At 42.9% G+C, this 13352-nt stretch overlaps 1 protein-coding gene and 1 pseudogene across 4 annotated transcripts in view; one reads left to right on the top strand and one right to left on the bottom strand.

The window, feature by feature from the left end:
- The window catches only part of LOC102492325 (uncharacterized), a 20330-nt pseudogene extending 10780 nt beyond the window's left edge, over nt 1–9550 (bottom strand).
- CASP8AP2 (caspase 8 associated protein 2) overlaps nt 9169–13352 on the top strand; it is a 48657-nt gene continuing 44473 nt past the window's right edge. For 2 of the 4 annotated variants that reach the window (XM_027774807.1, XM_027774808.1), the window contains exon 1: nt 11670–11722. In XM_027774807.1, the coding sequence (XP_027630608.1) occupies nt 11682–11722 (41 nt within the window). In that variant the 5' untranslated portion in view covers nt 11670–11681. Of the gene's footprint in view, nt 9246–11669; nt 11723–13352 lie in introns of those variants that run through there. The other 2 variants (XM_006156120.3, XM_027774806.1) reach the window with 2 other exon arrangements.

Raw genomic sequence — 13352 nt, 5'->3', positions numbered from 1 at the left:
GAGAGAGAAAGTGAGAAAGCAAGCTACCAGGTTTGTAACTCAAACTGTGGTCAGCCATGTGAGAGTCCAGTGCTTCACCACCTGCTGGCCCTACATATATTTTAAAAAGCTTACTTATTTTATTTCCTTTTTAAAAAATAATTATTTTATTTTATCTGTTGTTGTTGTTGTTATTATTATTATTATTATTTTACTTTGACCAGCGAGAGACAGAGAGAGAAAGGGAAAGTGAGAAAGAAAGCTGCCAGGTCCAAAACTTGAACCATGGTGAGCCACGTAGGAGTCCAGAACCTTAAGCACCACACCACCTGTCGGTCCCCAAACAGGATATTGTCAGGGTGTAATCCTCTTCTCCCAGTCCTATGTCTAGTCAGGATCTTAGGTGCATGTGCTTGGCATGTTTCTAGTTGATTCTGGATCCAAGCCCGCAGTCATCATGTGATCTTCAGTGCTGCAGAGCAGTACATGCTCTATACCAGAGCAGTACTGCCTATACCACTATGAGTGGGCTGTGAAACTTTTTCTTTGCCATAGACACGTGTGCTCACTGGAGAAAGATAGAGAGAAAGTGAGAAAGCATTCCCCCCCCCCAGGGGGGTTGGCCACACTTCAGTCCTTTCTTCTTCATTCTCTTCTAAGGATTTTGGGCATGCATGCACACACCCATGGTGTTCTCAAGCCCCCAGGTCCAGGACTCAAACTAAACGGTCAGAACAAGGAATCCAGCTGCTTTAATCACCATGCTGCAGGATGGTCTGAAGAATTATAAGTTCATGTTGACATTTTTAATTCACACATAATCATACATGATTTTTTTTCTCTTTTAAAAAGAAATTTCATGTTTGAATCTCTTTTCTCTTTCACTAAAAAATCTTGGCTCCTCTCTTTGCCAAAAAAAACCCCAAAAAAACCCAAAAAAAAACCTTTGCTCCTAAAAAATTAACATAAGGGCCGGCAGGTGGCATGGTGGTTCCAAAAAAAACCCCAAAAAAACCCAAAAAAAAACATTTGCTCCTAAAAAATTAACATAAGGGCCGGCAGGTGGCATGGTGGTTTTGGTGTTGGACTCCTGCATGCCAACCATGGTTTGAGTCTCAGACCTAGTTGCTTACTTTCTCACTTTCTTTTTCTCTCTCTCTCTGACTTTCTCTGGTCAAATTAAAACAATAATAAATAATAATGACAAAAAATTAAATAAATTTAAAAATGTTAACATATTACATATTTCTTCCTGATAAAAGAAAAAAGTACTTACACAATTATAATACCAATACTATTTATTAGTGGGCCCAGCAGATGGTGCAGTGGTTACATTGCTGAACTCCCAAGTAATTGACTGCAGTTTGAGTCACGGACCTGGCCAACTAAAAGTCACACCAGGCACATATGCATGCATGCTCAAAATCCTGAGGGGAGAATGGAGGAGGAGGGATTGCAGTGTGGATGTCCCCCATGGGGGGCGGGTGATGTCTCACTTTCCCTCTCACTGTCTCTCTCTAGCAAGGACATGCACCCTATGGCAAAAAACAAAAACAAAAACAAAAACAAAACATAAAACAAAGTTAACCTAATTTTTCAATATATTTTTCATTAGCATTTTTTCTGATTTAATTTATCTTTGAATATGTGAAGTAGTAGTTCAAAAAAGATTATAGGAAGGTGAACTCAAAACTTTAACTGGATAAATCATATGATATGTGAATTATATTTCAGTAACACTGTTAATTAAAAATGAAAAGTCATGAGACCACCAGATGGTATAGTGACTATGTTGCTGGACTCCTATGTAATTAACTGCAGTTTGAGTCCTAGAACCGGCAGCTTAAACTCATGCCTGACACATGGGTGTGTGTGTGTGCTCAAAATCCCGAGAGGAGAGTGGAAGAGAAGGGGGATTGCAGTGTGGCCACCCCACTGGGAGGTGATTTCTCACTTTCTGTCTCTGTGTCTTTCTGGTATGTGCATGTGCCCTATAACAAAATGTCTTCCCACCCTCCCAACAGCAACAACCAAAAAAAGCCATGCATACTTGCATATAACAATACATAACAGAGGATTTTTTTTTTTTTTGGAGAGATTTTCGCTATAGGGCGCGTGGGCTCGCCAGACAGACAGAGAGAGACATTAGAGACAGAAAGCGAGAAATCACCCCCCAGGGGGGATGGTCACGCCGCAATCCCTTCTCCTCCATTCTCCTCTGGGGATCTTGGGCACGTACGCACACGCGCCCAGCATGAGTTTGAAGCCACCGGGTCCGGGACGCGAACCACGGTCGACTACGTAGGAGTCCAGTGACATAGCCATTACGCTAACTGCTGGTTCCTATAACAGAGGATTTTTTAATAAAGGGCTGGGGTGGCAGATGGTATGGTGGTTAAGGTGCTAGACTTTCACAGTTCAAGCCCTAGATCTGGTGGCTTGTTTCCTCACTTTCCTGCTCACTCTCTCTGTTCAAACAAACAAACAAACAAAATATATATATATGTATAGACACTTTAATTTTTAAAAAAATGGCATATGAGGGGACCAGCAGTTGGTGTAATGGCTTTGTTGCTGGACTCCCATGTAGTCGACATGGTTCAAGTCTCGGACCCAGTGGCTTAAGTCTTAAACTCACACCAGGCACGTGTGCATGTGTGCCCAAAATCCCTAGAGGAGAATGAAGGAGAAGGGATTGCGGCATGGCCATCCCCCCTGGGGCGGGGGGTGATTTCTCACTTTCTGTCTCCCTCTGTTTTTCTGGAGAGTGCACATGCCCTATAGCAAAAAAAACTCTCAAAAAAAAAAAAAAAAAAAAAAAAGTTGAGGAGAAGCAAAGAAAAGGAAAGAGAAAGCACAAAAAAAAAGACCATGGTTTCAGTTTCAGGCCTGGCAGCTTAAAAAGTCGCAATGGATTCATAAATAAATAAATGAAAAAAAATGGGACGAGCAGGTGTCATAGTGGCTAAGGCACTGGACTCCCATGTGGTTGACCACACTTAAAGTCCCAGACCTGGCAACTTGAAACTCATGTTGGGCATGTATGTGTGCATGCCCAAAATCCCAAGAGGAGAATGGAGAAGGGATTGAGGCATGGTCATACACAGGGTAGGTGATTTCTCACTTTCTGTTTCTCTGTGTCTCTCTGGCAAGCACATGCTATGCTCTTTATAGGAAAAATCTCAAAAAAAAAAAAAAAAAAAGAAAAAAGAAAAAAGAGGCATACTTCAGGAAGTCTCCTTTTCTTTTCCATCCCCTTCTCTTGTAAGCTGTCTATATTTATTAGGTCCTGATTTATCCTTTCAATGTTTCTTCTGCAAAAATAAACAAATACATATATATTCTTTCTCCTATTCTTTCTTTAAAATTTTTTTAAAAATATTTTTTGAGAGATTTTTGCTATAGAGCTTGCCCACTCTCCAGAGAGATAGAAAGTGAGAAATCAGCCCCCTGGGAAGATGGCCATGCTGCAATCTCTTCTCCACAATTCTACTCTTGGGATTTTGAGCACACATGCATGTGTACCTGGTGTGAGTTTTTTTTTTTGGAGAGATTTTCACTGTAGGGTGCGTGCGCTCGCCAGCCAGACAGAGAGAGACATAGAGACAGAAAGCGAGAAATCACCCCCCAGGGGGGATGGTCATGCCGCAATCCTTTCTCCTCCATTCTCCTCTCGGGATCTTGAGCACGCATGCACATGCGCCCGGCGTGAGTTTTAAGCCACCAGGTCCGGGACATGAACCGCGGTCGACTACGTGGGAGTCCAGTGACATAGCCATTACGCTAACTGCTGGTTCCCATACCTGGTGTGAGTTTTAAGCCACGAAGTCCAGGACTGAAACTGCAGTCAACTACGTGGGAGTCCAGCGACATAAACATTACATCATCTGCTGGTCCCATCTTTCTCCCATTCTTTCTTATGCAAGAGCTGGCATTTCATATACTCTGCACTGTATATTTCTGCTTCTGCTTCTTCTTCTTCTTCTTTTAGTTTTGTGATGTATTTCATCATCATTTAGTTACAGGTAATTTTATTTTTATTTTTTCATGCCAGAGGGTATGTGTGCTTGCCAGAGAGACACAGAGAGACAGAGAGAGGGAGAGGAGAAAGCACCCCATGGGAAACAGTCAATCTGCCATCCCTTCTTCTCCAACTCTCCCTGTTTTCAGGATTTTGGGCACATACACACAAGCACCTAGTGTATTTCTCAAGTTGTGGGGTCCAGGACTTGAACAGGATGGTTGGCCATGAAGGGACCTGGCTGCCTTAACCACTAGGCCATGGAGTTGGCCTTGTCCTTCATTTCTTTAACACTATACCTCAGAGATTACCTTGAATAAGTACTGTTAAACAAGAATTATGTTTTGGATTGAGCTCCTATGCAAGGCACCAACTAATCAAACCGTAATGGAATGACTCATGTTAAATTTTTTTTTAAGAATTATTTTATTTAACTTTATTTATTTAATTTGACCAAAGAGGGAGGGAGGGAGAGAGAGAGAGACAGAGAGACAGAGAGAGACAGAGACAGAGAGAGGGAGAGAGGGAGAGAGAAAGAGAGAGAAAATGAGAAAGCAAGCCGCCAGGTTAGCCTTGTGGGAGTCCAGCACCCTTAACCGCCATGCCATCTGCCTGTCCCAATGCTAAATGTTATATAAACAAATGAAATCTTTATGGTAGTCGATGGTTTTAAGGAAATAGACAAGTTTTTCTAGGTAACAGGAGATTCCAGTCTATCAGAGTCAGGGAAATTAAAGTCTCTGCTGCTTTAACCCTTAAAAAAAAGTAACCTGATGTTAACCAATTATTCTTCCCGCCCCTTGACCCAGTACTATTCCCTTGTTCTCACCTTACAAAATCCACTATTCCGCTCTTGCCCATATTTTGGAGATGATGTTCTAGAAGAGCGAGCACTAACTTTGTAGATTCCTTTGCTTTGCTTTTTTTTTAATGAGAGGGAGAGGGATAGAGATAGGGTTTTTTTTTTTGTTTTTTGTTTGTTTGTTTGTTTGTTTGTTTGTTTTTTTGAGACGTTTTCGCTATAGGGCGTGTGCGCTCTCCAGACAGACAGAGACATAGAGACAGAAAGCGAGAAATCACCCCCCAGGGAGGATGGCCACGCCACAATCCCTTCTCCTCTATTCTCCTCTCGGGATCTTGGGCACCCACGCACACACGCCCGGCGTGAGTTCTAAGCCACCAGGTCTGGGATGCGAACTGCGGTCGACTACGTGGGAGTCCAGTGACACAGCCATTACGCTAACTGCTGGTTCCCGAAATAGGTATTTTTGACCAAACTGTGGTCAACTCAGTCCCATTTTGCATACTGGGTCTTTACTTGTTGTGTTTTTCCTGCTCTGGCCTCCCAATTAGCTAGGATTACATGTGCTCACAACCACACTTGGCATATTCATGTTCAGTTCCTGTGTCAGGTCCAGTTCCTGGACCTCTATAAGGTTCCAGCTTCCCAAGTGGTGATGCTACCTGTGCCCACTAAGGCTGGGCCCCAGCTTCACCTATGAAGAGAAGTTTGAGTTCTCATTCTGTTTGGTACAATAGAGTCTGTTCCCATTCATGACTCTCAATAAAAGCCAATTAGTTCTAAAGCAAATTTGTTGAAAATTTGTCTTTTTTCAAATAATTATTTAATCTCATTATTATTATTATTATTTTAACCTGCTATAGGGCATATGAGAGAGAGAGAGAGAAAGAAGGTGAGAAAGCAAGCCACCAGGTCCAGGACTCATATTATGATTGGCCATGTAGGAATTCAGAGATTTTTGCTATAAGGGCGCATGCGCTCTCCAGAAAGTGAGAAATCACCCCCAGGGGGGATGGCCATGCTGCAATCCCTTCTCCTCCATTCTCCTCTGGGATCTTGGGCTGTTACGCCAACTGCTGGCCTCCCTTCAGTTGACTTTTATAAGTATCCCAGATTGGCACTGATTGAGGTCTTCCTAGGCTGACATTGTAAACCGATCACTATTTTTCAATACTTTCTATTCAAAATGTGAAGTGTTTAAAAGAATACTAGTTAAAATGAGTGATTTGGGGGACCAGCAGATGGCATAATGGTTACATTGTTGGACTCCCATGTGGTCAACTATGCTTTGAGTCCCAGAACCGGTGGCTTAAACTTACACCAGGCGTGTGTGTGCATGTGCCCAAAATCCTGAGAGAAGACTGGAGGAGAAGGGACTGCAGTGTGACTTTCCCCCCTCATGGGGTGACTTCTTGCTTTCTGTCTCTCTGGCGAGTGCATGTACCCTGTAGCAAAAATCTCTCCAAAATTTTTTTAAAAAAAGAATGAGTTTAAGGGGCCTGCAGGTGGCGTGGTGGTTAAGGATGCTGGACTCTCACATGGCCGACCACGGTTCAAGTCCTGGACCTGGAGGCTTGCTCTCTCACTTCCCCTCTCTCTCCTTCTCTCTCACTCTGTCACTCTCTGGTCAAAATAAAAAAAAAAATGAAATGAATGAATAAATAAAAAAATAAAATAATTCTTTTAAAAAAGAATGAGTTTAAAACGTTGTTTTATTTAATTCTATTTATTATTATTATTTTAATATTTCCAGAGAGAGAGAGAGTGAGTGAGAGAGTGAGTGAGAAAGCAAGCCTCCAGGCCCAAGATTTGAACCACGGTCTGCCATGTGGGAGTCTAGTACCCTCAACCACCATGCCACCTGCCAGTCCCCCAGAAAAGAATGATTTTGTAAGGACTTCAATATTACTCTTTTTTGGAAGACAATTTTGAAAGAACCCTTTTTCTCTGAAGTGTATGTTCTATATGCTTCAGGAAAAAAAAGTTTTATTTATCTTTTTATTTGTAATTTTTCAAACTGCTAGATCCAGGACTCTAACAGTGGTCAGCCATATGGGAATCTAATGCCTAAATCGCCATGCCACCCACTGGCCCTCAATAAATATTTTCCTATTTCTTTGTTTTTTGAAAGATTTTTGCTGAAGGGCGCTTGTTCTCGCCAGAGAGACAGAGAGACGAAAAGCAAGAAATCACCCCCCTTGTGGGATAGCTATGCCCCATTTCTTTCTCCATTTTTTCCCCATGATTTTTGGGCATGCATGTACATGAGTTTCAAGCTGCCAGGTCTGGGACTCAAACCTCAGTCAATTGCATGGCTTGAGTGCTTTAACCACTATGCCACCTGCTGGCCTAATAAATATTTTTTTGATAAAGGCCGTGATTTTGCATACTGCTGAAAGCCAGAATTTAATAAATTGCCAAGTACTGTTGTTTTTTACTTCCTAAATATTAGAAAATCTATCCCCCCCTCACCTACCATCTCATTCAGATCCTCATTTCTTCTGACCTAGATCACTGCAATAGCATCCCCACATTTTTCTTGAGGCTGACAGATCTTACTAGTGTGAATCAATCATGATCACTCCAAGCTTAAAATCCTTTAGTACAGGACCAGCAGGTGGCATGGTGGTTAAGGTGCTGGATAGTCCCACATGGCTGACCATGGTTTGAATCCTGGACCTGGTGGCTTGCTTTCTCACTTTTCCTCTTTCTCTCTGTGTTTCTCTTTGGTTAAATTAAAGTAAATGAATGAATGAATAAAAATTACATAAATAATTCTTTTGTTTAAAGAATTATTTAATTTTTATTCATTCATTCATTTTTTAATGACACACACACACACTCACAGAGAGAGAGAGAGAGAGAGAGAGAGCTGCCAGGTCCGGGACTTGAACCGTCCTGGACGGTAAGCCATGTGGGAGTGTCCGGTGTCTTAACCACCATGCCACCTGCTGGTCCCTGAATAATTAAATAAATACTTCTAAAAAAAAGAGAAAAAAATCCTTTAGTAATCTCCCACACTTGAATCATTTACAGATAAATGCCAAGCTCTTTGACATTTACTTGACATACATGACCTTTCAGGGTCTGATCCCCCTAGGGGTTTCACCAGTCTCACCTCCTACTTTGTTCTCCAGAAACAAAAGGTGCCATGTATTTGACCTGCGCACTTTCTGCTCCTTCCCTGTCTCTCTACCTGAAATAACTACCAATATAAATAACACTCAAAGCAAAGCTGAGTGGGAGAGAATCAAGAAAGCTTGTGTTTTTCTAGAACATATTTCCCCAAATGGAAGACTTCTTGAAAATTTAAAACTAATATGGGCCTGGAAGTGGACCCTCGTGGGAGAGGTAATCCATCTGTGTCCTGAGGTCTTCTTGAGCACTAGGGGCCTACCTGTGATCCAGGTTGGCTGACATTGGCACTGAATCACTGTGTGAAGATCTTGTTGGGAGTATCTGTTTTTCTCTCTCTCATGGAAGAAATACACTTTAAAAAATATGTAATAAGTTGATATGACAATTAAGACAAAAAATGGACTAACAAGAGGAAATGGCTAGGGACCATGATAGAGAAGTCTGGGAGGAAGATGACTGACTTCCCTTCCAGTAATGGCCCAAGCCTAAGTTCCTACCCTCGACCTACCTGCACCCTCGGTTTCTGCAGGTTCAGACACCTGAATTATATCCTTTAAAAAGCCTAACTTGGGGCCAGCAGGTGGCGGCGCGATTAAGGGCACTGAACTCCCACAGAGATCTGTGGTTTGAGTCCCAGGCCTGGTGGCTTGCTTTCTCGCTTTCCCTTTCCCTCTCTGGTCAAATTTTTAAAAAGTAATAATAATAACAAAACTAAATAAATAATAGGTTTTTTTAAAAACCTCTCTCCCACTCTATTAGATTAGTATTCCCTCCTTGACGCGCCCAACACCCTGGATTTGATTACTTGTCTGCCTACCAACCATAAAAGTACCTGACGGCAAGCATAAATTTAAACAGCATTATGGAGCCAATGCCCACCACCATGTCTAGCACTCAGTTGCCTCAATAGAGCCTACAAAATACAGGAACAAACTAAGGGGTCTTTTCACACCTTGCTTTCCCTTCTAATGATCTCCTAGTCCCCACCCCTGCTTCCGCTCAGGCACCGCCCCTTCCGTAGTGAAGCCCCGCCCCGTCACCGTCCCTCCCACCATTCGCCCCGCCCCTTTCCCTTAAACCCCACAAAAGACTACGGGAGTTTGGCGCCAACTGTGGTTTTTTTCTTTCCCTTGCAAAAGCGGGAACTAGTTATGTGCGCCAAGACGTGCGTTGCGTCTTCTCTGATTGGTTGCAAGCACTGAGTCCCGCCTCCACGTCCTGATTACGCTCTGGTATTGGTGGAGATGCCAGGGAGATCTCGGTGTCCAGAAAGGAACCTGGGCTGTCTTTGGCCGGGCAGGACGGGTAAGTTGCTGTGTGGGGGTCCTGTCCACGCTGGGCTGCTGGGGTACAAGTTGCACGGTGCGGTAACGTCTCGAGCAAAGGCCTTTGGCCACCGAAAGGCAGAAAGTCGGAGGAAGCCCTCCCAGAACGGCCAAGTCGGTGGGGGAAGGGCCACGCCTGACGTCCCGGGGCCGCAGGTAGTCGCGTTCCCGCCGCCCCCGGGTGCAGCTTCTGAGTTCGCACTCGGCGTCCAGCTGAGGTCTTTCAAGACGAGTCCGGAGTGGGAGCTCCCGGCAAGGGCGAGTAGCAATCGCCTTTTGCACCATTCGACCCGCCCCCCAGTCCCCCGACACTATCCACTGTTGCCTTGGGTTATTATCTTAAAAGCCCATCATTTGGGTGGGATGCTCAGGAGAAATGGGTTCTCTGAATGCCCGGAGGTCACTGATGTTGGTTGTTTATGAAACTATTTCCAGAGAAGTGCTTCATCTTGATCTCTGCAGTGCTTAGAGCCGTATCTGACACGTAGTAGGCCGTAACTCAGTTGTGAGAGTGGAATTCACAGAATCTCAGGATTTGTGCTTCAGGGACCAGTTTGGCTTTGACCCCCCCCCCCACCACCACCACTCTTCTCTGGGCCTTCCTCTTTTTCTCCAGCCCCCGCACCAAATCTTCGCCTCTCCTCAAGGCCCATCCCCCCGTCTCCCTCAGCTACCGCTCATTGGAAGGGGACAGAGACCTTTAGGGCAAGAATTCTTTCATATACCTTTCTTAGTCCCAAATTATTTTCTTCTAACGTTTCCTGCCTTCTTACAAGACATGTTCCCTCTTCAAAGAACAAAAACAAAGTGTTCATGCTCTAATGAATATATATATATATATTTTTTTGGAGAGGTTTTTGCTATAGGGCGTGTGCGCTCGCCAGGCAGACAGAGACAGAGAGACAGAAAGCGAGAAATCACCTCCCAGGGGGGATGGCCACGCCGCAATCCCTTCTCCATTCTTCTCTCGCGGGATCTTGGGCGTGCATGCACGCGTGCCCGGCGTGAGTTTAAGCCACCGAGTCCAGGACTTGAACCGCAGTTGACTACGTGGGAGTCCAGCGACATAGCCATTACACTAACTGCTGGTCCCCATCTAATGAATATTCTTGATTTTGGTAGATCTGGTGTCTAATCCCAGTCTGCATTTTACCAGTTGCTTCTCTTAGGCAAATTTTAAAAATCAGCTGTACCAGTTTTTTAATCTGCCATACAGAAAAACAGAAGTGTAGACTTCATGGGACTTTGGGGAAGATTTAAAGTAATTAATAATGTATTTAGAGCATTTAGGTTAGTGCCTGGCATTAGTTAAGTATGCCATATATGGTAGCTTTTTAATGTATTTGCCCTTGTGGCTCTCAGGTGGTGTGGTGGTTAAGGTGGCCAGACTCCCACATGGTTGACAGCTATTTGAGTCCCTAACCTGGCAGCTTGCTTTCTCACTTTCTTTCTCTGGTCAGCTTCAAAGAAGTAAAGTAAAAGGATGACAATGAGTAAAATTAAATGAAAAAAAAGTATTTGTCCTTTGCACTTCTTTTGAGATTTTACTGTAGGTTTTTCTTTGAGCCTAAAAATACAGAGTTTTCTCTTTCTTGTTTGTTTGTTTTTGTTATTCTCTACAAATACTTTCTCTCAATTTTAAGAAAAGAAAACTTCCTTCGGATTGCTTTTTAAGACGTTATCCTGTCTCAAAAGACTAGACGATTCTTTTCTCATCTCTCTCTTTCAGTCTTTATCCATTGGAATTGTTCCTCAAAAGATCATGAAAGTGAGCTTGGAAATCTTTTTTGATAATTATGGTTCTTAATTTTAAAAATTTGCCTCTACACTTCGCATAGGTGCCAAACTCCTACCAATAGCAATTCTCTTTATATAGTAAGATCCTTAGGGCAAGCAGGTGGTGGGTGTGGTGGTTAAGGGCGCTTGACTCCCATGTGGCTGACCGTCATTTGAGTCCTGGACCTCTTGGCTTGCTTTCTTACTTCTCTCTCGCTCTGTCCCTCTCTGGTCAAATTAAAATAAGCAAATAAATAAAGTTTAAAATTCTTTAAAAAGATATATAGTAAGATCCTCAAATGGCTGAGAACAAATATAAAAAAGTCTCTCTTCTCAATAGATTCTGATATAAGTTGAGCATCCCTAATTCCAAAATATAGGGGCCAGCAGATGGCGTAGTGGTGATGTCACTGGACTCCCATATGGCTAACTGCAGTTCGAGTCTTAGACCACGTAGCTTGAAGCTCATTCTGGGTATATGTGCATGTGTGCTAAAGATCCTGGGAGGAGAATGGGGAAGGGATTGAGGTCATCCCCTCTAAGGGGTGATTTCTCACTTACCCTCGCAGTGTCTCTGTTTCTCTCTCCAGCAGTGCCTGTGGGGGGGAAAAAAAGAAAGAAAGAAAATCCAAAATCTGAAATGCTCAAAACATCTGAAACTTTGAGTGCTAACATGATACTGTAAGTGAAAAATTTCACTCCTGACTTCATATAGTAGATCAAGATCAAAATACTACAATACAAGTATGTTGTATATTACTTTCAAGCTAGCTGTGTAAGATGAACAGATGAATTTCATGTTTAGATTTGAGTCCCATCCCCAAGATGCTTCATTATGTATTATGTATTCAGTTTTCCTAAAATTTAAAAATCTTTCATCCGAGAAACAAAATCTGAAACATTTCTAGTCCCAAAGCATTTCAGATAAAGAATACTTGTACATCCTCCTCTCATGCTTGCCTTTCTTTTCTGAAGAATCACCAGCCTTCATGATTTCAAGAGCATTATCTCAGCTATTACCAAGATGCTGCTGAATACCAAATCATATCTATCATATCTTCTCTTCTTTGAGACTATTTCCAGCTGTCTTTTAGCCATCTTGGCAGTTAAAAGCATAACTATCCATCTTATTACCAGAACTAGAAACTTCAGAGTTGTCTTTAATAAATTGGTAATTTAATTCAACAAGTATTCTTTTTTTCAATCATCATTTTATTTATTTACTTACTTATTTTAATTTGACCAGAGAGGGGAGAGAGAAAAAGAGAAAGTGAGAAAGTAAGCTGCCAGGTCTGGGACTTGAACTGTGGTTGGCCATGTGGGAGTCCAGTGCCCTTAACCACCATGCCTCCTACCAGCCTCTCAACAAGTATTCTTTCTCTTTTTAAATGGTAGTGAGCAAGCTAGAGAGAGCTTTTTTTTTTCCTTAAAGATTTTTGCTATGGGTCACATGTACTTGCTGGAGAGGCAGAGAGACAGAAAGCAAGAATCCCTTCTCCATTCTCCTCTTGGGATCTTGGACACATACACATATGCACCTGGTGAGAGTTTTAAGTCGCCGGCTCTAGGACTTGAACCGTGTTCACCTATGTGGGAGTCCAGCGACACAATCATTATGCCATCTGCTAGTCCCAGAGAGAGAGACATCTCTGACAGGGGTTTCATCATGGTGTAATCTGCCTGCCCTAGCCTCCAAGTTAGCCAGAATCACAGGTATGCACCGGAACTAAGTGTTGATTTTCCATGCAGCTCCAACCTCATACAGCTGCACCCTACTGCCTGCGCTACTGTAGCCTGGTCACCATATAGTCTTATTATTTGCCAACATGCCAGACCCTATTCTGATAGCTGGGAGATACAGTGGTGAACAGAACAGAGATCTTGCTAGTCTTCATGGAGCTTACAGTTCAATGTTAAGATGGACAGTTTTCCAGCAATCCTGTAAAAATGTGATGAACTGTAGGAAGAGGTTATATAGGGAAGGGATGCAGTGGTATAAGAACATATAACAGAGGACCCGGCCTGAGGAGGAGAGAATAGCCAATGGAGTCTCATTGTTACCTGCCAAAGCATCAAGGAAGAATTAAGTGAAGGTACAATATTGAGGAAAGAATATTCCCTGGAGAAGCCCTGTGGTGGGAGTGAGCAAACAAGCTTAAAGAGCTGAAGAAAGGCCAATATGATAAGAACAAAGACTGTTTGGGAATGGGGGAGAATGATGTAAACTAACACCAGTGGGATGGGCTGGGCCAGGTCATGCAGTGTTTTTTAAGCAGAATTGTAACAAAATTTGTATTTTATTCTGAGATCA

Source organism: Tupaia chinensis, unplaced genomic scaffold (genome assembly GCF_000334495.1).
Source record: "Tupaia chinensis unplaced genomic scaffold, TupChi_1.0 Scaffold000478_3, whole genome shotgun sequence".
NCBI classification, from domain to species: Eukaryota; Metazoa; Chordata; class Mammalia; order Scandentia; family Tupaiidae; genus Tupaia; species Tupaia belangeri.
This window is presented reverse-complemented; position numbering and strand designations above follow the sequence as displayed.